The sequence below is a fragment of the Sphaerodactylus townsendi genome, linkage group LG03 (assembly GCF_021028975.2).
Source record: "Sphaerodactylus townsendi isolate TG3544 linkage group LG03, MPM_Stown_v2.3, whole genome shotgun sequence".
Lineage (NCBI taxonomy): Eukaryota > Metazoa > Chordata > Lepidosauria > Squamata > Sphaerodactylidae > Sphaerodactylus > Sphaerodactylus townsendi.
The window spans coordinates 18,907,076-18,932,739 of NC_059427.1; the positions used below are offsets into that span (position 1 = coordinate 18,907,076).

Consider the following 25,664-nt stretch of genomic DNA (forward strand, 5'->3'; position numbering starts at 1 on the left):
TTTTAAGGAGACCCTTTTTTAAATATAAAAAGCCACATACTCATGTAATAACAACAAAAGATCAGGAAGACAAAAACTGCCTCAAAACCACTTAGGATTCATAATGGGAAAATCATTTTGGAGGGTAGAGAAAACGACCTTAAATCATGCTCTGATGGCCAAAAATAATACAGAAATAGGATTATTAATCCTTAATAACCCTTGTAGAGCCCTGAGACATTGAGTGGAATCATAGTTCACAGAACAGAAATAATTGGCACATGAGGCTCTTGGGAGTGTGTGTGTGTGTGGTGGTTGTGGGGGCTTCAAGCTGAGACGTGAGAAAACACCAAAAATACACACAATTACAAGTGGATCACTGGCAAACACCAGTGGCACATGGATAGATCACATATTCTGATGTCTGTGGGCACTGAAAAGAAAAATGGGTTTTAAAAACTAAAAATTGAATACTGGTATCACCCAAGACGTTTGTCTCCTACCATTTAACAGTGTAATGAAGCCAACTGCTACAAACGGGAAGATCATGGGAAACAAATTATGCTCCTAGCTTTTTTTAATTCAACAAAATGTGCCGATAATTTTCCGCAAGTAATTCCTGGGCATCTAAAAGAACCACAGGACTGAAGAATGTATAACCCTATTCGAAGTGATAACCTGATTCTTCTGGCAGGTCCAAACTGGCAAAGAAGCATACTACACGCTCGTGTGCATACACACCCTCTTCCAAACAGGTACACAAAATATTCAGGGTTCTCTCCAGAAAAAGGTTTCCCACACCCTCTCTCACTCTTTCCCGGGGGAAAAACACACACACACAATAAAGCAACGCACAAAAGACAAAGGAACTATCATTGTTTCTGCTGGAGAGCTTCTTTGCGTGCGGCATCCTGCAACAGCTGTGTGTCGACCTCATCGGCTGGAAGCTGGACATAGCGGACGACTGAGCCACGAATGAAGCAGTTCTTGACAGACAACTGGAGGGGAGAGGGAGAGAGCATGAGAGCCAGGGAAAAAATTGGGGGCTTGTGATATAAAAGCAGCTATACACTGTCTCACAAAAAATATGTCAGTAGATTGTATATTTTTCCACCACATAACTCAACTTGTAGAATGCTCTGCGTTGGTCCTGATGCCAACCTAGCCCTGCTCCCCCATCCGTTTGAAAGTCTGATGATAAATCATTTACTGAACTACAAATGCTCTTGTATCAAAGTATTATTATTATTATTATTATTATTATTATTATTATTATTATTATTATTCATTCATTCATTCATTCATTCATTCATTCATTCATTCATTCAATTTAATAGACTGCCCTACCCCCCAAAGGGCTCAGGGCGGTTCACAAAACAATCAAACATTTAAATACATCAAATAGTTTCAATTAAAACCATAAATAAATAAATTAAACATTAAAACACTAGCAGCAGTGATCTTCCACCATTAAAAGAAGTAGATGATGTCCGGCATTTAACCCCCCCCTCCCCCCCCCGGAGGGGACTGGCCGATATTCAGTCAGCAGATGACATATGGAGCTGTAAAGAGCAACAGAGAAGGGCGGACTCAGCAGCCAGCCTCACCAAGTACCATGTTCAATAATGCACAAAACAATGCTTTTGACAAAGGCAACGAGTAAAAAATAATTCTCATATTTGTTCGGACCTATATTCTAATGCGGAAGTATACAATTTTTCTCAACTGCAGCACCTCAACTGACCATATTAACACCTTTATTTGAGACAGAGTATAAATCACACTGCCTCCACTGCCAGTGTAAAGTGCAGAGCCAGTAGAGTGCAAGAGGTGATGCATCGGACTAGAGTCTGGGAGACCCGGGTTCAAATTTCTGTTCTGCTCTGGAAGCTCCTTGGGTAACCTTGGGTCCACCATCTTCGCTGTCAGCCTGACCTAGTCCTCACAGGGTGGCTGCTGGGAGAATAAAATTAAGGAAGAAAGAAAGAACGACACTATAAGCTGTTTTGGGGGCTTCAGTGGGGTCGAAAAGGGCACAGAGGACAAGCCAAGAAGTCTAGCATTCCTCCTGAACATCCGGTTTTACAAAATTCATGGAATGACAGAAGCACGGGAGCCTTCATGACTACCTCAGGCTGGCTTTTCCACATGGGGGAACGCATGTGTACAAGAAGCTGTCAATCTTACAGATGAGGGGCTGAAGCTCCAGATATTGTCTCACTTCACAGGACTGTGGTAAGGATAACTACATAAACTAGCCTCTCACTACTGCACAGAGGATTATCGGCTGCCCTCTCCCCTCCTTGGAAGAACTCTATCATTCCCGAAGCCTAAAGAAAGCCCAAAATATTCTGAGAGACCCGTCTCATCCAGCACACTCTCTTTTTGAACTGTTACAGTCCGGCAGACGATACAGGTCTATCAAAACTAGGACAAAGAGGCTTAGAGACAGCTTCGACTCTAGAGCTGTGGCGATGCTGAACTCCGCGGCTTCGTGTTGATGTGTTTGGGGCTGTGTAGGGATGGGTGGAGGAAGGGGAAAGTGAGGATGGGGTATGAGTCTGAAATTGTGTGCATCGAGGAATGCTGCTGTAAATTTCGTTGTGCGTGCACAATGACAATAAAAAATGCTTATGCTACCTCACAGAATTATTGTGAAGATAAAATAGAGATGGGAACAGCCATGCATCTCCAAGCTCCTCAGAGGACTTGTGCGCTAAAGACGTGATATGTACTCACCATGTGAGGATACTTCTCAGGGTCTGTCACACTGATGTCTGTGAGTTTGATGTTCAGATACTGCAAAGTGAAAAAGAAAAATTAAGTGACAAATTAAGTGATTCAAAAGGCCTGTAAGATTTTGTTCTGAAGCTTGTTTATACGTTTCAAGATACCTGCCACCCGGTTGTTATTACCCAGAGAAAATGGATAGCCACTAAAAACATGTTGGGATGTGAAATATTTGGCCAGGTGAGAACAAATTAATTGTCTGGATGAAAGGAACAGACACTGCCATTCGTACCTGATCCACAGAATGTAGAGTCCCACATATACTGTGAAAGAGAAGAGAGAGAACAGCAATTAAAATTCACCTTTAATTAAGGTGGAAGATATATAACATTAAAGAGTCTTCAAAAGAAGTACAGGGTACAGAATCTAAAAGAGTTTTCAATCTAGTAATGGTGGATTTTGCACAGGGCAACTATCATGGGTATAGTTTTTTTTGGGGGGGGGGGACTTCACACCAAGTTTGCCCCCACTTTATTTCCCTCGACCCAGGATTTTCAAAAATTGCTAAACCAGCGATCATTTTGCAAAATTCCAGGTTGGAGCCACTCCCAAACAAATGGCCAAACAGAAGGCGCTTTATCCCCCCCCCCCCCCCTCCCACTGTGCTGACACCAGTCAGGGAGAATTCGCCTGCCATGGAAATACGTTCAGTAATGCCCTGCTATTGCAGGGAGGTTTCTTTTTTTAAAGTTTGCATGTTGCACGTGTGCAGCTATGCAGGTGCAGCCAACTTTATTGCGGAACGACTGGCTGCAGGGGTTCATTTCTGCAGGCCTGAGCAGCTACACGTGTGTTGCAGGAAACTTTTTAAGAGAGACACGCGTCTCCATGCAAAGGCAGGAAAGCAACCTGGATTGTTTCCATGGGCTCCAATTGCTGGCTGTACAGCACACATATCAATGGGAAAAAGAGGTTCCTTTATAACGACTGCAACCCATTATACCCATTTGCTGTGTGGAATCAACCCATGACGGCTCTCTGTTCTTATGAGGGAAGCAAAATCCATGCAGTAAACAAACAGCTCTGAAGAAAGACATACCTCAAATCATTCTTCAGCTCAACCACCACGTCCTTCCCAACCAGGGACTTGAAGAAAGAATAGAAAAGCTACAAAGGGAGGAAATGGATAGATCATCAGCCACGGGGAAAGGGTTTTTTTTTTTAATTAAAAAATCAGAAACAAAAACACGTGGAGGGAAGCAGCATGTGTAAAACCCACCGCACTTTCAACAATATGCAATTGCACATGATCCAAATTTTTTGCACAAGAGAACAACATGACCCTCTTTGAGAAAGGTGGTGTGTCAGTGGCGTAGGAGGTTAAGAGCTCGTGTATCTAATCTGGAGGAACCGGGTTTGATTCCCAGCTCTGCCGCCTGAGCTGCGGAGGCTTCTCTGGGGAATTCAGATTAGCCTGGGCACTCCCACACACGCCAGCTGGGTGACCTTGGGCTAGTCACAGCTTCTCGGAGTTCTCTCAGCCCCACCTACCTCACAGGGTGTTTGTTGTGAGGGGAGAAGGGCAAGGAGATTGTCAGCCCCTTTGAGTCTCCTACAGGAGAGAAAGGGGGGGATATAAATCCAAACTCCTCCTCTTCTTCTTCGTAATACTCCAGCATTGCGAATTCCCACTTACTCCTTCAACATATTGCAACGTAAACCGTTTATTTCCTTTTTCAAAAGAGCCTTCCTTCTTTATTAAAAGCATCTATACCATGCTTTTCTATAGCCCTATTCAAAGAACCTTACAAAATCCCACAAAATGCAAACATAACAATTAAACCAAGAACAATAAAACTGATAGTGAGAGACAGATTGCAGACCTGCACTCTAGTGATCAATTAAGAACAAATAATTTGGCATTCGTTAATAGATCCACCCCAGCCCCTGAATGCTCCCTGCCCTTCACTTACACCAGGGCGAACTCTTCCAGTGTCCACCTCCAAGGGGTGTAACCAGCTTCCCCATAATCTCAGGCTATTAAGTTTGAGCCTCTGGTGCCCAAACCGAATTCTGCAAACGAAAAAGAACCCCAACTCTACTCCCTTTAAGGAAAAAGGGGTGGGGGACCCAAATTACTGCGTCACGATGCAAGAGTTGTGACGTCACAACTCACCATTGCGGGAGCTGCCACTCACGGCCGCCAACAACCCGCGTGGAGAACAGAGCTGCAGAAAGAAGTCCCCGGGGCAGCACAGACGTTGCAAGCGCGTCTATAGAAAGGAAGGGCGGGACTGGCCGCGCTCCCCCGTCACGTGAGAAGGGACCGTGTCACGTGCACTCGGAAGTGAATGGGAATGGCGAGCCATTCTTAAAGGGGCGGCTGACTAAGAAGAAGACGAAGAAGAGTTTGGATTTATATCCCCCCTTTCTCTCCTGTAAGGAGACTCAAAGGGGCTTACAATCTCCTTGCCCTTCCCCCCTCACAACAAACACCCTGTGAGGTGGGTGGGGCTGAGAGAGCTCCGAAGAACTGTGACTAGCCCAAGGTCACCCAGCTGGCATGTGTTGGAGTGCAGAGGCTAATCTGAATTCCCCAGATAAGCCTCCACAGATCAGGCGGCAGAGCGGGGAATCAAACCCGGTTCCTCCAGATCAGAATGCACCTGCTCTTAACCTCCTATGCCACTGCTGCTCCCTAACCATTCTGTGTTGCCCTCTTCTCATTATAAACCTAAGTAAGGCTGGTCCATTTGCTTTCCAGATTTACTGCGGCGCAGACTGCTGCTGCTGCTGATCATAGCTGGGCGAATCAGAATAGGCAAATCGAACCTCCATCTGTAGGAGCAGTGCTTATGAAGCAATGGTGGGAATCTGCAGAGGAATCTGTTTGTACCCTGTGGAAACAGAACGAGCCCCTAGTGGGTGTAGATTTATCCAGCAAAGCAGTACGTGCGAGTACTGTGTAAAAGTTTCCCTGCTTTACCTCGTTTTTCCTTTGCAGCAAAGGGCAATCGCCCACCCTCCACTCTTATCAACACAATTATCCTTCTGAAATTATACCCCCCCCCCCCCCCCCCAATACCTTGAACAACAGGCAGAAATAAAGGGACAAGAAATCACTCGTGTCTTCAGGGTGGGGGTAAGAATGCAACGATTGTTCCTATCCAGTTTAAAAAGGCACCAGCGATAACAGAGGGAGGTAGGCACTGGGATTGGAGTGGAGAATCCCAAAAACAAAGACGGTCCAACACGTGTCGGATGACGTCACAATTTGACTTAGATCTTTTCGTTGAAAAGGGTACAGCAAGTTCTTTAGATCCTTGTCTCTGACTCTTCCACATGTGCATGCGCCTTCCCCTCAGTGTTATAATTATCATTTCGATGTATTCCCCGCCCTTTACAATAGTCTCAGAGCGGGTTACAATAAAACCATCTCCCTAAAGCAGTGGTGGCGAACCTATGGCACGGGTGTCAGAGGTGGCACTCAGAGCCCTTTCTGTGGGCACACGCAAACAGAATCGCCCCCACCCACCCCCACACATCTAGGCTGGCCTGGACTGCTGGACTCGATTATTAGCATTAAACTTAAGACCTAGTTTTGGGGAAGCAGTGTAGGTAGCCCTGTTAAGCGCTATTAAACCCCACTGATTTTCATGCAAAGAACTAAAGCGTGATCCTTTACCTGGGAGTAAGCTCGGTTGCTAGCAATGGGACTTGCTTCTGAGCAAACCCTCCTAGGGTCATGATTCACCCGTTGGAAGAGTTGCACGGTTGCTTCAAAGCAAAGCCACCAACTGCCACCAAGCTTACTCCTCAGTAATGCATGCCTCGGAGCCAACGGTTTTTTCTTAACTAAAACCTCAGTATTCAGGTTAAATTGCTGTGTTGGCACTTTGCGATAAATAAGTGGGTCTTGGGTTGCAATTTGGGCACTTGGTCTCGAAAAGGTTCGCCATCACTGCCCTAAAGTAATCCTTTAAAACACACGCACACACACACACACAGAGTCAACTGCGACTAACTGAATCAGCTTTGCTTCGCATATTAAACCTTTCAAGGTTTCAAAGTTGAAATGGCAATTGCTTAAGTTGCATCTCCTCCTAGGAAGCTGGGAAATCCCACGGGGCATTCCTCAAGGAGGAAGTGTGAAGAAATGGTCTGTATTAGCTAAAGAGCAGCCATGATGGATGCATTTTGGTTCAAAAAATAATCTGTGTTTTTCTGGCTCTTTCCAGCCTTCTGTGCCTGATTATCTCATTGCTGAAGGTCAATCTGGGCCCACCTGCAGATTATTTCCTAACCGTCAGGTACCATCAGACCTTTGAAGCTGTTTCCTACCTGTTAATGATGATGAGTTAATCATAACGGTTACTGTTAATTGGCACTGTGCTATGATTAGGGAGTTCATGCCACCTGACCCTCTGATGTTCCTATAACCACAGTCCAGTATCCTAACAACATTTTCCCTCCCGCTCTGTTTCACAATACTGTTGCTATCCTGCTTGCACTTATAAGATTTTGTTCTGATCGACTTTACTTTGATTTTTGTAATTAAGGCTGCACTGAGTCATTTTAATTTTATACATTTGGTTTCTGCTATTAGCCTGAGATTATTGGGGTCTGCAACCTACGGCTCTCCAGATGTTCATGGACTACAAATCCCATCAGCCCCTGCCAGCATGGCCGATTGGCCATGCTGGCAGGGGCTAATGGGAATTGTAGTCCATGAACATCTGGAGAGCTGTCTTATGAGCCTACTGCAAGCATTAATTGTTTGTTAAGCTATTATTTTTCTCAATAAACCTAAAAGATTTTTTTTGGTGAATTTTGACTCTGCATGAGTGTACCAAATCAAGGACCCACTCCGGAGGTGACGAGTTCGAGTCTTCCTCCACAGGGAGAAAGTGGAGTTGGGGGCAGAGGAAGCACAGAAGACTCCTCCTAGGCCAATGAGAAGCAGCGCTGGGTGTTGAGTGACATGAGATCTTTGAAACTTTCTGGTGCGGTGCCGTCCTCATGGTTCCTGTTGCTGCGGGGTGGCACATGCTTTGCGCTTCTGCATCAAATCCTCCTTTGCATCTTTGCATGGTGGTGGGATCGCTGCTGAAAAGGGATACGGGTCCAGGATTCGTTTCCTGATCCCATTGTTGCAGAGCTGGTGGAGAGATTTTTTTTGTGGCGTTGGGATGGGTGGGTATGTCTTGCAAATCAGGCCCCTTCCAGACTATCCAAGGTGAAACCCAAGGATGGGGGAAGGAAGCCTGGAGGGAGCAGGCCAGTATGCGACTCCCAGTGGCCTAATGGGATGGGTGGGTATGTCTTGCAAATCAGGCCCCTTCCAGACTATCCAAGGTGAAACCCAAGGATGGGGGAAGGAAGCCTGGAGGGAGCAGGCCAGTATGCGACTCCCAGTGGCCTAATGGGATGGGTGGGTATGTCTTGCAAATCAGGCCCCTTCCAGACTATCCAAGGTGAAACCCAAGGATGGGGGAAGGAAGCCTGGAGGGAGCAGGCCAGTATGCGACTCCCAGTGGCCTAATGGGTGGACTGGAAGGGGAGGGGGTCTTCCACCCACTCCTCTGGATGCAGAAATGAGGTACCTGCCACGGGCTTCCTCAAACTAGGGGGCTCCGTGGCCTTCCCATCCAGAGGCGTAACGTAGCCCAGGGCAAAATCTGAGTTTTACACACACACCCCAATAGGTGGCCCCCTCCCCACCACGACCAAAGATTTTGCACCAGGCTACATTTTCCCTTTGTAGAGAGGTCGAGAGCGAGCAGGTGAAAGAATGGATTTGCGGGTGTCGCTTACAAAGCAGGAGTCAATTGAGAGGCCTGCTGGTGGAGGACGAAGCCGGCTGGCAGGAGGCCTTGGAAGAAGCTGCTCCTTGGAAAGCAGGGAGAGGGAGGCTGGCAGATGCTGAAGGCTCATTGGGCAGGAAGGGCCATTGCAGGGCAAGTGTAGAGTTCACAGGCGGCCCAGGCCGAGACTGCAGTGAGCGGGCGAGGGGTACGGTCTGCTTGAGGAGGGAGGAAGCGAAGTACTTTGACAGAAGTGCTTTATAACAAGTACTTTTTCACTTTGACAGAACAGAAACAAACCAATTGGATATTAGGGACTTGGGAAACAATTCTCTCCTCTCCTAGGCTACCTCACAGGGTCACTGAGACTTCACTGGGAGCAGGTAATGTGGGAAGGGGGAGATAAATATAGTCCCCCGAGATCTTCAGAAGTTAGGGGAGACATTGATGTTTGAAAGAAATGACATGATGGTGGTTAAAATTTCCTAATACTTAACATTTATCTTGTATTATCCCAAGCACTTGGGGCAGGATCACAGTTTTTTTTCCTCTCATTTTCCCAGACACTCACAGTCTAAGCCCCTACAGCCTACACCCTTCTATAGGGTTATCACAAGTCATAGAAAGTGAACCAATTTGTCTTCCTTTTGGTTCAGCTCTATGATTGGTGTGGTACTGGTGGTGGTCCCACTGTTACTGCAAGCTGGGCCAGGCTAAACAAGAGGCACACCAAAAATATTAGAGAAAATAATATTTTATTCTGACTGACAAAGGTTCGTTCAGCAAAGGAAGAAGGCACAGCCCTTCTTAAAGGGTCTCAGAGAGGTACATCAAAGGCAAAAGATTATACATAATAAAGAAATTCATACCCATCGAAGTCCTTCATTTCGAGACATCCTGGCACCTTGTTTCACACTGCTCCATCCCAGAGCCATTTCCTTATCTCCCATCCCGGATGTTGCTATATGGCAGTTTTTACAATAACAATAGATGCTTGTCTTGCAGACTATACAACACTTCCATCTGGTCAATCTGCCCTATATCAGGGTATGAGAGGGGGTACTTGAAACTGTTGGTAAAAGCATCTTTAGGCTGCTTGAAACTATCCTCTCTTTATTTCTCTAGCTCAGGGGTCTGCAACCTGCGGCTCTCCAGATGTTCATGGACTACAATCCCCATCAGCCCCTGCCAGCACGGCCAATTGGCCAAGCTGATGGGAATTGTAGTTCATGAACATCTGGAGAGCTGCAGGTTGCAGGCCCCTGCTCTAGCTGTAACAAGGCAGACTTCTTAACATGTTTTTCACTGGGGTGTTGTGTGGTTTCTGGGCTGTATAGCCGTGTTCTAGTAGCATTTTCTCCTGACATTTTGCCTGCATCTGTGGCTGGCATCTTCAGATGCAGGCAAAATGTCAGGAGAAAATGCTACTAGAACACGGCTACACAGCCCAGAAACCACACTATACCTCAGTGATTCCAGCTGTGAAAGGCCTTCAACAATACATGTTTTTCACTATCAGCCATTTGGCCTTCCGGAGCACTTGATAACTGTTGTTAATTATGTTGGGAAACAAAGAGGTCTATCTTGTCTGCCAAGTACCATTATCCTTCTCACCCCATTTCACACATTTTATATCTACTTCTCACCCAGCTGCATTTGGCATGCCCTATTCATTCATTTAAAGCATGCCCAATTCATTCATTTAAAGGTCATTCCATGATTGAGGAAAGACTTTCCTTATATTCCATTACTAACAGTTTGGTGTATTCCAAATTTATTGCTTAATACATTTATTTTTCCCATACCCTGACCTCAACACTATCTCTTCGAGAAGAGATAATACACGAATCCTCCAAAATCATAGAGCTTAGGAAGTTCTAGAAGGGCTTCTTTGGTATTGATTTTTGTGTCTCAGGGATGCATGGTGAGTTGTGTTCCCTCCCACACACGGAACCAGGGGTAGATCTTTTCCCCAGAAAAGGAGGGTGAAAAGAAAGTATAAATTGAATTCTTGGTTTCGACGTTGAAAAATTCCACTTGGTTATAGGTGTAGTCCAGAGAGACGCGGATTCTGCGGGGAATCTTTTCAAATAATAGTTTTGTATGCTGAGGGAAAGTGAAAGCCAAATAGTTGCCAAGTCCCCAGGACTCCCCTATGGCCCAGATGCCCTCAGAAGTGCTAAATTCTGGTAGTCCTTTTCTCTTCAGGGACTGCTTGGCAACTCCCACAGCCCATTCCCCATTCCCCTTCACTTCAACTTCCCAGCAATGTTTCCCGTAGAGGAATCCCTCACGGCCCAGCACCCAAACACGCTGATTAAATCTCTCTGGGTTGTCGGGAAGGCTCCTCTCTTCCTTTCCCCAGCTCACAGTTTTCAGATCTTGGGACAGGACGAGTCGGGGATGAATAGTGGCTGGATCCAGAGTCACATAGTCTGAGGAGAAAGAGAAGAGGAGAGCATTTGGTGTGGGAATGAGGTTCTGCGTGTTCACTGAATTGGCTCTAGGGTTAACATGTCCAAACTGAGGAAAGGTACCCACAAGAGCCAGACTACAAAATATGCTTTCCCAGATCAGATTGACAGAGGCAGTCGGGGAGTTTTTTGCCCAGAACCTTTCCTTATTTTCATTTATAGTCCACCTTTCTCACTAGAACTTAAGGTATTTTTTATTTTCTTAAACTTTTATACCGCCCCATCCCCGGGGGGCTCTGGGCGGTGTACAACATAGGGGAAACAATATAAAATAAACATTTAAAAACAGCGATAACCATAAAAACTATTTCTAACAATATATAGTAAATTTCAATAAACTAAATAGCGTACAACAGTCTGTATATAAGTTTCCATCCCCTCCCCTAAAAGGGAGGAATGGCGTCCAATATTCTAGCTTTAAAATTCCCTCCCCTTCCAAAAGGGAGGAATGGCGAGTCAGGTAGGTTACATGTCCGAGAGAACTATTCTGTCCCTTGATACGCCAATTACAAAACATGATATTATTTGAGGATATCAATATTTGAATCTAACGGCAAAAGATTCCTAGGAGTATGTATAATACATTGGGGATGGAATTGAAGGACTGGAAGATAAAACCCCCCACTATCCCTAATGAAGGTCGCCTCCTAAGCGGAATCATTCCACCCCAGCTCTACTCCTCTACAAGAACGCCCTCCTGAACAATTCTGAACTCCTCTGCAAGAATGCCCTCCTGAACAATTCAATGGCAGCTGTGAAAAAGGCAAACTCTATGCTGGGGATCATTAGGAAAGGAATTGGTTAAAAAAACGGCAAAGATTGTCTTGCCCTTATATAAAGCAGTGGTGTGACCGCACTTGGAGTACTGTGTCCAGTTCTGGTTGCAGCATCTCCAAAAGGATATTGAGGAGATAGAAAAAGTGCAGAGAAGGGCAACAAGGATGATTGAGGGACTGGAGCACCTTCCCTATGAGGAGAGGCTGCAGCGTTTGGGACTCTTTAGTTTGGAGAGGAGACGGCTGAGGGGGGATATGATTGAAGTCTATAAAATTATGCATGGGGTAGAAAATGTTGACAGAGAGACATTTTTCTCTCTCACAATACTAGAACCAGGGGGCATTCATTGAAAATGCTGGGGGGGAGAATGAGGACTAATAAAAGGAAACACTTCTTCACGCAACGTGTGATTGGTGTTTGGAATATGCTGCCACAGGAGGTGGTGATGGCCCCTAACCTGGATAGCTTTAAAAAGGGGCTTGGACAGATTTATGGAGGGAAAGTCGATTTATGGCTACCAATCTTGATCCTCTTTGATCTGAGATTGCAAATGCCTTAACAGACCAGGTGCTCGGGAGCAACAGCCGCAGAAGGCCATTGCTTTCACCTCCTGCACGTGAGCTCCCAAAGGCACCTGGTGGGCCACTGCGAGTAGCAGAGAGCTGGACTAGATGGACTCTGGTCTGATCCAGCTGGCTTGTTCTTATGTTCTTATGGTTTGCACATTTGGTAAAACGATAGAAGTGTGTGGGTGGCCATGTGCCTCACAGTCTCAAACACAATGTTTCATAATGTAGGAGCTTCCCCAGGGAGTGCATATGATTGGGTGGTTGCCAATTTAACCTGTTTGGCAGGGTGGCACCGTCAGAAAGCTTTCCTCTGAGGAATCAGCTGTCTCATACCAAGAGAGACAGTCCGCAGGTGCATGAGTCCAAAGGCGTGGCGGTCTTTGTAGGTGATACATAGAACCTTGAATGTAGCCTGGTGTCTGACTAGTAACCAATGGAGGCGGTACCTTTATGGTCCTAAATACACAATACGCTTCCCCAGTTGCCAGTTGCGGTCTGGGGGTGTTGTGCGTGGAACTCAACTACCAGGTGTGTGCTGGTATTTCGATTGGGAATGTAATGCGTGGGCAGAGAGGACTTAAACCCCTCATCCCTCTCTGCTTCCTGACCTAAAATTCACACAGACACTGTTTCGCAGTGGAAAAACTTATTGTGAAATGATGCTCATCATAACTTGTGGTAGAACTGGAGAAAAAGGAACCGCAAAGAGGGAACTCGGCATCTGCCTTGTCCCTGAACCCTACTGCAAAGAAAGACTTGAAAACATACTCCAGCGTTCCTTTATTTTTAACCTAACCCTCCCTTTTTCCTGCAAAATCAGGCTTGCATATCGCTTGGGCTCAGAAAGCAATATCAGAATTATCTGTAGAAGTTCATTAGATGTCTTTATTTAGGGATGGGAGAATTGTCCTTCACTAGTAGTTGTCCTGCAAACTTTGTAAAACACAACTGGTCAGGAAGGAATTTTTTATATAAAGATAATAAGTCTATATTATAATGACATGGTTGAGGAGGGTGCTTCTACAAAGGGGCGTTGCGTATAGTACATATTATCCTATGCGTACTGCTTTGTTTTTATACTTAGTGTTAGGTACCATTTTATGCATTGCTTGACATATGCTGTATACTCTTATGTCAGGGGTCCCCTGGTTCATGTAGGTGCCAGGGTACCCAGCAACACCTTTGCGGTTGCCCAACAAATGTATTTAGATAATGGGCAAGGCCAGTAAAGCTTTTACCTAGCTGGGCTTCTGATTGGCTGCACTAATATTTGTGAAACTGGAAGGATTACAACAAGAAGGCACAGTGGATAAAAGATTTTGAGAAAGGTTTTGCAAAAAATAAATTCAAGGACTGGAAAGAATAACTGGAAATAAAAAGAAAGTGAAAAACTGGATGTCACAAGGGGCCTTTCCCCACTTAAAGCGATCCCCCCTATGCCGCACGCTGCTCTCAGCGCGTGGCATCCCTGGTGCGCGCCCGGGCGTCCCCACGACATCAACGGTCATCAACAGGCGCCGTTTTCTCCAGCGCCAGGGATGAGGGGGTGCGACCGCGGCAGCGTCGGGGCGGCTTCGCTGTGGCCGCCCCTGTCGTGGGGAGTGCCCGAGGACCCCGCGCTACTTGAAGAGAGTAGCGCAGGGCTTAAGGTAAGTGGGGAAATGCCCCGGACATGATCAGTTGCATGGCTTCTGGCTCAAATACCTAACCAGTTTGCGCCTGACAATGGCCAAGCAGTTCAGCGAAACCATGCAGAATGATGAAATCGACCAATGGCTAACAACTGGGAAAATGAGCTCACACATTTAGATATGGTTTAACACTACAGACAGTACTCAGATAAGGAGTACCGAAATTTCTTTTAATAACCTTTTACTTCTTATCTTGTAGTTTTACCTGACTCTGTTTTTAGTCTTTTTTTCCCTTTTCCCTTCTCTATATTACTGGATTTCTAATCCATTGACCGGATTATTCAATATAAGGAATTCAGATGCTTAAAATAAATAATGACATTCTCTCCTTTGGGGAAACCTAAGAGATTCTGACAGTTAACAGAACCTCTTTTGAAAGATATGTAACTAAGATAGAAATTGGTAGATAATATTGTAACCTTTTTTTCTTCTTTCTTCCCTTTTCTTTTCCTTGTGAAATCCTTTACTGATAATTTGTTTATTATGGAAGATTGTAACCGGTGTTATTCTTGTATCATATGAAAAATAATGGATTCAGAAAATCCAGCACAGAGGGACAACAACTGAAAACTAAAGGCCAATAACATGTTTGACTACAATGTTGAAACAGCTTACTGGCATAATAGCAGATAACATCATGGACTACTTAGAAGCAAATAACATCCTGCTGGTGGAACAAAAAGGAAACAAAAGAGGAGAAGAGGTACAAAAGATCAACTCCCGATAGACAAAATGATAATGGAGAACTGCAAGAATCGAAGAATGAATTTGCATATGTTCTGGATCAACTACAAGAAGGCATTTGACTCACTGCCCCATAGCTGGATCATGAAATGCATGGAAATAATTGGTGTCAGCAAAAAAACATACGAATATTCACTGCAAAAGTGATGGGACGGGGCAGAACTGACTCAACATTCAGAAATAAAAACTAGGGGACAGTCAACATCAAGGAAGGCATTTTGCAAGGCAATTCACTATCACCCTTACTCAGTGGTGGGATCCAAAAATTTTAGTAACAGGTTCCCATGGTGCTGGGATTCAAACTGTGGTATAGCGCCAATGGGGCTGGGCGGGGTACGATGGGGGCGTGGCTGGGCATTCTGGGGGTGGGGCATTCCTGGGCGGGGCTGTGGCAAGGACGCAGCCACTGCACTGAGATCACTTTAGGCTGAGGAAATGAATGCAGCAAGCGCCCAGGCTGCCACCTGCCTTGGTGCACCTCCCTTCAAGTTCTCTTGGCTACTTACTGCTGAGAGGAGGGGCGTAACTAGGGCAAAAATCACGTGGCCAAATCACCAATTAGTAACCCCCTCTCGGCACACACAAATAATTAGTAACCTACTCTTGGGAACCTGTGAGAACCTGCTGGATCCCACCTCTGCCCTTACTGTTTATCATTGTCATGATCCCGCTAACGGTGATTTTAAAGAAAACAAAGCTGGGATATCAAATGGTCAAAGACTCAGGGGGAAAAAAAACACATTTGCTGTACATGGATGATTTGAAGCTGTACAGGAAACCAGACACAGAAATTGAGTCTCTAATGAACAACACTGTCCAAATTTTGATGGATTCTGAACACAGACATTTTGACGGATTTTGGCCCGGAAAAGTGTACCACTGTGGTGATAAAGAGGGGCAAGATCGGGGAAGGGAACCTGCGGCACTCCAGATGTTCAGGAACTACAATTCCCATCAGCCCCTACCAGCATGGCCAATTGGCCATGCTGACAGAGGCTGATGGGAATTGTAGTTCCTGAACATCTGGAGAGCCGCAGGTTCCCTACCCCTGGGCAAGATCATTGAGAGTGACGGCATAGAAATGCCAGATGACCAACTAATCAAGGGCAACCAAAAGGAAGCCTAAAAACACCGAGGCATTTTTGCAGCTTGATAATATCAAGCATGGGTAAGTGGAGACTGTGGTCAGCAGAGAATACACCCGGAGAATCAGAAAATGTTGACATCCAAATTAAATAGTGGGAATACTATTAAGGTCATCAACACTTGGGCCATACCCGCCATCAGGTACACCACCGGAATTATATACTAAACACAGGCTGATTTGGATGCATTCAGAGCCGTGGGGGAGGGGGGAATGGCACCTGGGGCAAAATGGCACCTCCCACTCCTTCTTCCTTCCCTTAGTTCACCCGGCTGCAAAGTGCAGCTGGCTGAAAAAGCAGCCTGGTGGGAGTTACTCTTCCCAGGAGACCTTGCGAGCCCCAACTCCTGCAGAGGCCTCACCTGGGGGAGTGGGGTTCGCAAGGTCTCCTGGGAAGAGTAGTTGCCACCAGGCTGCTTTTTCATCCGGCTGCACTTTGGTAAACTAAGGTAAGTGGGGGGGGGGCGCGGGGGGAGGGGGCAATTTTCTGCCCTCCTTGTGACCCACTGGTGCGCACTCGGTGCGCGGTGCGGGCCCCCCGTCACCTTATAGCTACGCCTCTGGATGCATTAGATAAGAAAACTTGGAAGCTTATGACAGCTTATGACAGACAGGAGCAGCAGTGGCGTAGGAGGTTAAGAGCTCGTGTATCTAATCTGGAGGAACCGAGTTTGATTCCCCGCTCTGCCGCCTGAGCTGTGGAGGCTTATCTGGGGAATTCAGATTAGCCTGTGCACTCCCACACACGCCAGCTGGGTGACCTTGGGCTAGTCACAGCTTCTCAGAGCTCTCTCAGCCCCACCTACCTCACAGGGTGTTAGTTGTGAGGGGGGAAGGGCAAGGAGATTGTAAGCCCCTTTGAGTCTCCTGCAGGACAGAAAGGGGGGATATAAATCCAAACTCTTCTTCTTCATCATCTACACTATGCCTTATACCCACTTAGTGATACAGTGGAACCTTGGTTTTCGTTGGTAATCCATCCGAAAAAAATCGATGAATACCGAAACCGATGAAAACCGAAGCAAACTTTTCCATAGGAATCAATGAAAATCCAATTAATCCGTTCTAGGCACTCCAAAAAACATACCAAAAACACATTTTTGGGTGAATAAACATAGTGTTTAATGCTGAAAACAGCAACAAACAATAACACTAGGACCAGCTTCAGAGCCAGTGGACCAATGTCACACCAGAAAGCTGTCCAAAGAGGTCTGTTTCTGACGCCTCTTTAAGATTTGTCTGAAATGGGGCAAGACATTGTCATTAAACAAGTTGCAGACACGGCCCGCAACAGCTTTGTCCGGGTGATTTTTCTCTACAAACCCCTGCACCTTACCGCAAATTGATGAAAACCGAGGCAAATCGATGAAAACCAAGACAAATTTTTCACTGAAAAAATAGATGAAAACCAAAACCAATGAAAACCAAAGGCAACGAAAACCGAGGTTCCACTGTAGTGGTAGGCTATATACCAGTGATGGCGAACCTATGGCACGGGTGCCAGAGGTGGCACTCGGAGCCCTCTCTGTGGGCACGCGCACACAGAGTTCGTCATGTGGGTTGTGGAAAATCACCCACCCACACAAATACATCTAGGCTGGCCTGGATCACTGAGCATGACGTGTTCCTTGCTACTGAACTATATTTGAGACTGAAGAATGTGTCTGTGTAAATCTTGATCTATTTATGCCTATTAAAGGTTAATAAAGAATAAAGAATGAGGTGTACGCACCGCATGCGAGCAGGGAGGACTCGGCTGGTGGGCCTGGTGCCTGTGCTCCAGGTGGCTGCTGCCCGAGGGGTAGGGGCACAGAGGAGGCAGAGAGGCTAGAGAGGCACAGAGCGGTGCGTGCAGGACTTGCTGGAGGCTAGAGCAGGCTGGCCTCTGCTTGAGCGGGTGGGGCGAAGGAAGAGGGAGCCAACCGATTTTTTCTAAACTAAAACCTCAGCATTCAGGTTAAATTGCCGGGTTGGCACTTTGAGATAAATAAGTGGGGTTTGGGTTGCAATTTGGGCACTCGGTCTCAAAAAGGTTCGCCATCACTGCTATATACCTTCCTCAGAGATCTGGAGGCAGAGGGTTACTGCAAGTAAAGCAAACAATGGAGAAGGAGAAACATGTGCTGGCTGATTTATGTGAATGAAAGTCAAAAACAGGCATTGATTGAAGTGAAGAACAGGCATTGATTGAAAGACCGGAGAACAAAACAGGAGTATTGAAAAATTGTGATTAAAACTAGGACCAAAAGCTGGCACAATAAAGCATTCCACAGCCAATTTCTGGAGAAAATCCAGAATTTCTGGAGGAATTTCTGGAGAAAATCAAGGAACAACTGGAACTCTGAAAAAGAAAACCAAATCACTGATTTTAGCTGCAAATGCGGTCAAGGTCAGAATTGAAAAATCCTCGGATGATGCAAAGTGAAAAATTTGCAAGGATGTTGATGAAACTGTAGACCAGTGTTTTCCAACCTTTTTGACATCACGGTACCCTTGACCTCACTCTTCATATCTCACAGTACCCCTGCCATCCTCCCCCCCACCTTCCCCTCCCAGGGTGAAGTGAAGCACCAGGTGGGTGTGGGTGGGAAGTGGCTGCAGACCTTGCGGCAGGCCCTGCCCCCTGGGCCAGCTCCATATCCTTGCTGGTGCCGGTGGGAGACACCACAAAAGTGAGGGGGGCTGTTAGCGTTGCCGCAGTACCCCTGGGACATGCTCACGGAACCCCAGGGTACCACGGAACCCTGGTTGAGAATCGCTGCTGTAGATAATTTATTTATTTATTTTATTTATTTATTTATTAGGCTTTTATACCGCCCCATCCCCGGAGGGCTCTGTACTCAGTTGATGCAAAAAGATCGCCCAGATTGACTACAGAGGCACAGTGGCCAAAATGATTCCCTGGCATTTATGCAAGAATTACAACATTGGGACAGCTAAGAGATGGTGGGAACATCATCCAGAGAAAGTCACCGAAAATGAGGAGGTCAAGGTCTTGTGGGAATTTTGAACCCAAACAAAGTGTTGGCACGTACCACAGTGACTGAGCACAAGAAAGTTACCAAAGTCGACAATACCTAGTGACAGCAGGGTCATTGAAAAAGAACATGAGAAGGTCTCTAAATACCACGTTTTGAAAATCGAGATTCAGCAACTATGGCACAAACCAGCTGAAGTCATCCTTGTGGTAATCTGTACCCTGGGCGCTATTCCAAAAACACAAGGGTGGTATATGAAACATCTTCAAATCAACAAGACTCAACATCTGTCAGATTCAAAAGACAGCCCTACTAGGATTCACCTAAATACTACACTGATACACTACAATGTCCTACGATGGCCTCTGAGACTGTTAAGGAAACAACAAGTGAATGGAAAACTCCTGGTGTCCTTTTACCGCTGTGCTATAGAGAGTGTCTTAACCTACTGCATCTGTGTATGGTTCTCCAGTTGCACAGTGGCAGATAGGAAGGCGCTCCAAAGGGTGATCACTACTGCACAGAGGATTATCGGCTGCCCTCTCCCCTCCTTGGAAGAACTCTATAATTCCTGAAGCCTAAAGAAAGCCCAAAATATTCCGAGAGACCCGTCTCATCCGGCACACTCTCTTTTTGAACTGTTACCATCCGGCCAGGCGATACAGGTCCTATCAAAACTAGGACAAAGAGGCTTAGAAGACAGCTTCTACTCTAGAGCTGTGGCGATGCTGAACTCTGCGGCTTCGTGTTGATGTGTTTGGGGCTGTGTAGGGATGGGTGGAGGAAGGGGAAAGTGAGGATGGGGTATGAGTCTGAAATGGTGTGCATCGAGGAATGCTGCTGTAAATTTAATTGTGCGTGCACAATGACAATACAAATGCTTATGCTTATGCTTGAATTTCAATGACAGGCCAACAACCAGTTCAAGAACTGGCAGCTTTGATTTGAAACAAAATTGAATAATAGTAACACTAGCAAGTGTCACAGAGGAAAAACACATGACCACGGCATGGCTCTGAAGATGCCAGCCATCAACGCAGGTGAAACGTGAGGAACCAAATCTACCAGACCACAGCCACACAGCCCAGAAAATCCACAACAGTCAAGTGACAGCAGTCTTGATTTCTAGTGGCGTCATAGATTGTTTGATGCTCTGTGATTAGCCATGTCAGACGCCATGAGGAAACACCATACAAATAATAAACAAATAAAGGTTGTAAATCACCTGTTGAATTGCCTGCAATCCAATGACACGAGTTGGGAGCGTTTCCATCTTGCCCGTCTCTCTTCTGAAAAACTTTTGGGGGGATGGGGGGGAGAAACAACACAGGGTTAAGGGAGGAACGTTACACCACCCAGAGAAGTTGAGTCACCTCCTCCACTTCCCCCTCCTCCCCGCTATGGGCCAAATGAGAACCTTAATTGCTCCATCTACTAGAACTGGCAACAGGAAAGGCAGCAGAAGGGGTTTTTTACTTCCTCTTGCCTTGCAAGACATATGTAATATGTAGATTATCACTGCCCCCCCCCCCCCAAATCTCTACCAAGCACAAACACAAGACATCAAGAACAGCGATATTCACTCAGCAGTGGAATAACATTTAAGTCTACCTTTACAATGTTTATCAGATAAATCAATCTCAGAAACACTCGCAGCGCTGATGTACAGCATAGAAACTAAACAATAATGATCTCTCTCTCAAACCAAAATATCCAGAAACAGCATTAAAAATGAGTATTGGCTGAGGACTTTTAGATTCTGGCTGCGAATTCATTTTCTCTCGGACTGTAATTCCCTGGTCCACCGTCTGCTCTCTGACACCCATTCCAACCCCTGGTTTTCCATAATTGAAGAAAAAAATGGCCTCTATTGGACTGTCAGTGGATTCACTTTGCCCTTTGTCCTATTCAGAAGCTTATAGGAAATTAAAAGGTCAACTATTGGATAGAGAGTTCTCTACCCTAATCATCGCAGCCAAGAAAACGTGCTCCCCCCTGTATTTTTTCTCTCCTTTGAACAGGGGCCACTTGGCACACTACCTGTATTGCTTAATAAACCCTGTTCAAAGGAGAGCCATAATGCTCGCCAGGTTTAATGCTATACCTTCTGCCTTGTTACATGGCAGATTTAATAAGCAAGAAAAGGCTAAAAGATTGTGCCCATGTAACGATGGCTCAGTTGAATCTCTGGCCCACCAATTACTACATTGTCTCAGATTCAAGGAAATCAGATCCAAGTATGTGAATCTTACTCCTTTACATTTACCTGATCTCCCGTTTTAATTAGATTACACTACTTGTTGGACAATCCTGATCCTTCTCTCTGTATGATAGTGGCAGACTTTCTCCTGGAAATTACTAAACGCCAGTAGATTTCCTTCGACCTAACATTTATTTCCAGTATTGTATATGCTTTTTAATCCATTTTTTATTATTGTTGTACTGTTGTCTATGCCAATAAAGGCTTGCTTCTTCTCTCATTAAAAATGAGTAACTAAGAGTCAATCAATGAGCAGGTAGAGAAAACCTCTTGAAATTAACAAACCATCTCAGCAGTAGCATCTATGGAGGGAAATGGTGAGCATATCACCCCAGGGATAACACAAATGGGGGCAGATTTAAGATAGCTGACCAGAGCAAATGGTCTCATTGACAAAAAACAGTAGATTGGGACCAGCATTATTTTTACCGCTATTCTGCTGAGGGTTCAGGAGCAACAGGTAATATGATATTGAAACCACTTGTGAGGGCTGACTCACAACATAAATCCCAGCAAAATCAGATGAACTAGTGAATTATTTGGAAGAGATGCCAGCTGTTAATTAAACTCCGCTGTAAAAAATAAAAGTGTCAGAGGAACCACTCAGCCTCAGTCAGATGTACTTTTCTTCAGAGCTCCTCGGGGTAACATGAAATGTCCTGTTGATTCCAGCTCTCACTTTTTATACCATCCCCTTCACATGGGTTATTTAGGATCTCCTGTTATCACCTGGCCAGGATCCTGTACCTTCTACATTCATATAACATATTTATCCAAGCCTTCCGTCATAGAGGCAATGTAGACAGGTTTCCCCTCTCTCATTTTATTTATACAACAACCATGTCAAATGGGTTCAGCTGAAACAGTGGTCGTTTCCCCACTTACCATCTGCTGCGCGCTACTCTCGCCAAGTAGCGCGGGGTCCCGTGGCACTCCCCACTACAGGGGCGGCGACAACGCAGCCGCCCCGACGCTGCCACTCTTGCGCCCCCTTAGCGCGCGTCATTCCTGGTGCTCCTCAAAACGGCCCCTTTTTATGACCCCGCGCAGAGCACGGGGTCGTGGGGAAGCCCGGGAGCGCGCCAGAAATGACACGCGCTGATAGTAGCGCGCAGCAAAGGGTGGTCGATAGTATGTGGGGAAACGACCAGTGATTGTTCCAAGATCACCCGGGGGCAGCTCCTGAATCCACAACTCAGACAGGTGGAGAAGTAGCTCCATTTGTCACAGCCTCAGAAACAGAATGCTGCTTTCTTTGTGATGGATTTGGGGGAGGGAGTGGAAACCTGTATAGAAGCTGGCAAGTCCAACCTAGAAGTCCAACCTCCTCCCCTGGTTGACTGGTAGTAAGAGTCACAAGATCCCCCCAATAAGGTTCATGGCATGTGTAGATTTACACTCAGGTCTCCATGATTCTAATCCGATACTCCAGCCCTTACATCATGCTGGCTTTCCCAGAAACATAACACAGAGATCAAAGTGGTAGGCAAAACTGAGTCCACATCATTAAGAGCCAGCAGAAACTTACCAATGAGAAGAACGATCAGGACCACATTCAGAGCAAGGCTGCATAGCAGAGAAACCCCGATTGTGATTTTCCAGCATCGGCGGTTCGAGGAGGAATCTGTGGAATTAACATTTAATCATGCCAAAGCATTAGCCCCATTTATTTCTTTTTTTAAAAAAAATATAAACTTTATTAGAAATTTCAGATTACATAGAATGCAAAAAAATATTTAAAATGCAACGATAATTACATAAACTAAAAAAGAAAAAAAAACATATCCAGATTGGTGTATTAGATAGGCTACTTTGACACAATATAACACTGTCTTTCCCTATCGCCTACCCCTTAGTCCAGGGGTGTCAAACTCGCGGCCCTCCAGATGTTCATGAACTACAATTCCCATCAGCCCCTCCCAACATGAGCACTGGTTATACTGGCAAGGGCTGATGGGAATTGTAGTTCATGAACATCTGGAGGGCCGCGAGTTTGACACCTGCGCCTTAGTCGAACAAAACTAGGTAAAGTAGAATTAAAAACTTTGCACACATCCGCTTCAATGAAAATTCAAACAATATATCCTGCTTAGATGTATAAACCGTTATCATTGCAACGTCGTACTCTTGTATTTTAGCATTAGCTCAGTTTCGAGGTTACAGAATGTAACAAGGTTGGGTGAAGACTATTCATGCCAGTCTCCAGGTGGGACTTGGGGATCCCACACAATTATAACTCATCTCCAGACTGTACAGATCTGGAGAAAACCTTTGGAGGTTTGGAGGGTGGACCCTACAGCATTTTACCTCTCTGAGGTCTCTGTCCTCCCCAGACTCTATCCCCAAATCTCCAGGGGTTTCCCAATGTGGATATGGCCACTCTACCTGCCGCCGCCCCCCATCCCTCGCCAGCAGCCAGGAGAGACCCGACAACAGAGGTGGGATCCAACCAGTTCTCACCACTTCTCTAGAAGCAGTTACTAATTTTTTTCTGAGTGCCGAGAAGGGGTTACTAGAGCAACCTCCCTGCCCAATAGGGACTGGAGGTGCGTGTGTGCGGTAATGCCACTGTTTCAATCCCACCACCATCGGAACCTTTCATTAAAATGTTTGGATCCCACCACTGCCCGACAACCTCTCTGAAAGCTGCTGTTTTTTCTCTACTCCATGCCGTAAAAGATCAGTCACTTGTGCTGAATGTTTCCGAACCCTCTAGGGCAGGAATTCCTAAACTTTTTGAGCCTGTGAACACCTTGGGAATGTTGACACAGGATTCTGGGCACAACCACAAAATGGCTGCCTCAGGAGTGTGTGTGTGTGGGGGGGGGAGGGGAACCATGCACACCGAAGAAACCCAAATTAAGGACAGAAGAGAGATAAATACAAAAAAAATACATGGGGAAGGAGTGGTGTGAGAAGATAAAACAAATAGGTTCATCCTAACCGTTGAAGTTCATCCCAACAGTTGAAGTTCAATATCGCATACAAATTGGTGAATGCTAGCAGTATCTCAGGTTTGGTATGAAAGAAGTGGAAAGGATTTAGGTTTAAAAAAAAAGAAAGCGTGAAGCATCAATATCTGGCATTGCTCTTGCCAGCCAGCTAAAGCCACCGTGGCTCACGCAGACCAATACCTTCCGTCTTTTGTGGGATGGGTTGGATGTAGACATCCCTTCGTGCTGGGTCGATAGCCATATATCCCTCTTCGTCCTCCATTTTCCTCCTTAGGTGTTGTTTTGCAAAGAAATCTAGAGAGAAGACAGCCGGATGACAGACTTTTCTGGAAAGTCAGGTTTTCTGACTTTGGAAGGGGATCTTCACTTTCTCCGACTATTTAAACCACAAATGACACAAATGGTGAGGCAAGACGATTCTTGAAAGTCAGAAACCGATGTCTTTTGACCTAATACGTCACCGTAAGTGTAGAAATGTTTGTCTTTCCTCTGTCAGGTCTCTGATACGACAGTCTCGTGGTACAGTTCTGCTACATTTCATTTCCTGCTGTAAGTTGTCTATGTAGTTTTTTGTGCTCAAGAGGGAACCCTATTTATTACAGACAGCTGTAATTTCTTTAAAAAAATAATTTTGAGCATTAAAAAAGAAGTACAATGTTACAAGTCCAGTTATACCAGTGGTTCTCAACTTTCCTAATGCCGCAACGCTTTAATACAGTTCCTCATGTTGTGGTGACCCCCAATTATAAATTTATTTGTGTCTCGGTTCCTAAGACCATTGGAAATATGCGCTTTCCAATGGTCTTCGGTGACCCCTGTGAAAGGGTCGTTCGAACCCCCAAGGGGTCGTGACCCACAGGTTGAGAACCACTGAGTTATACTGCTACATTATTTTGAAGAAGAGTTTGGATTTGTACCCAACTTCCCTTTCCTATAAGGAGACTCAAGGTGGAGTACAAGCTCCTTTCCCTTCCTCTTCCTACAACAGACACCTTGTGATGTAGGTGCGGCTGAGAGAGTTCCGAAGAACTGTGACTAGCCCAAGGTCACCCAGCAGGAATGTAGGAGTGCAGAAACACATGTGGTACACCAGATAAGCCTCAGCCACTCAGGTGGAAGAATGGTAAGGTGACCAGATGGTCACCTTTGTGAACCGGGACTGGGTAGGCGCTCGCATGTGCATGCATGCGCTCACAGCCGCAGGAGCGTATTGCCTTCTGGGGCTTGCCGTTTCCCACCCTGTCACAGGGCGGGAAACGGCAAGCCCCAGAAGGCCGTGCGCTCCTGCGGCCGTGCGCAGGGGAGGCTGCCGCACTGCCTTGCGCCCCAGAAGGCAGTGCGGCAGCCTCCCCAAAATCGGGACAATTTAAAGAACCCGCGGGACAAATTGTTTGAAGGTGGGACTGTCCTGCCAAAAGTGGGACGTCTGGTCAGCCTAAAGAATGGGGAATCAACAAACCCAGTTTTCCAGATCAGAATCCACCTGCTCTTAACCACTACAACATGCTGGCTCTTTGCAGCTCTGATGCGGATGGCCAGCAGCAATATAAAGGAATTTTG

General features: G+C 45.9%; 2 protein-coding genes across 2 annotated transcripts; both read right to left on the reverse strand.

The window, feature by feature from the left end:
* LSM2 (LSM2 homolog, U6 small nuclear RNA and mRNA degradation associated) lies at positions 1-5,020 on the reverse strand. Its single transcript, XM_048487177.1, has 5 exons — positions 4,886-5,020; positions 3,809-3,876; positions 3,002-3,032; positions 2,719-2,778; positions 1-977 (listed from the first exon to the last, which is right to left on the reverse strand). Exons 1-5 carry the CDS (start codon positions 4,886-4,888, stop codon positions 852-854), a joined length of 288 nt encoding a protein of 95 aa, XP_048343134.1. The 5' UTR covers positions 4,889-5,020; the 3' UTR covers positions 1-851.
* A 5,404-nt stretch (positions 5,021-10,424) lies between these two features.
* LOC125427732 (butyrophilin subfamily 3 member A1-like) lies at positions 10,425-24,366 on the reverse strand. Its single transcript, XM_048487285.1, has 4 exons — positions 24,285-24,366; positions 22,679-22,774; positions 20,116-20,187; positions 10,425-10,948 (listed from the first exon to the last, which is right to left on the reverse strand). The coding sequence occupies exons 1-4, from the start codon at positions 24,364-24,366 to the stop codon at positions 10,425-10,427; spliced, it is 774 nt and encodes a 257-aa protein (XP_048343242.1).
* Between the last annotated feature and the right edge of the window lie 1,298 nt (positions 24,367-25,664).

Excerpts from the sequence above, each read along its gene's own strand:
- LSM2 (XM_048487177.1), bottom strand. Across the intron at positions 3,033-3,808 it reads GAGCTGAAGAATGATTTGAG|TATATGTGGGACTCTACATT; the intron begins GTATGTCTTTCT and ends TCTCTTTCACAG. Across the intron at positions 2,779-3,001 it reads CTCTACATTCTGTGGATCAG|TATCTGAACATCAAACTCAC; the intron begins GTACGAATGGCA and ends TTCACTTTGCAG.
- LOC125427732 (XM_048487285.1), bottom strand. The coding sequence starts at position 24,366 with ATGGAGGACGAAGAGGGATATATGGCTATCGACCCAGCACGAAGGGAT. Across the intron at positions 22,775-24,284 it reads CATCCCACAAAAGACGGAAG|ATTCCTCCTCGAACCGCCGA; the intron begins GTATTGGTCTGC and ends TTAATTCCACAG. Across the intron at positions 20,188-22,678 it reads CCTGATCGTTCTTCTCATTG|TTTTTCAGAAGAGAGACGGG; the intron begins GTAAGTTTCTGC and ends TCCCCCCAAAAG.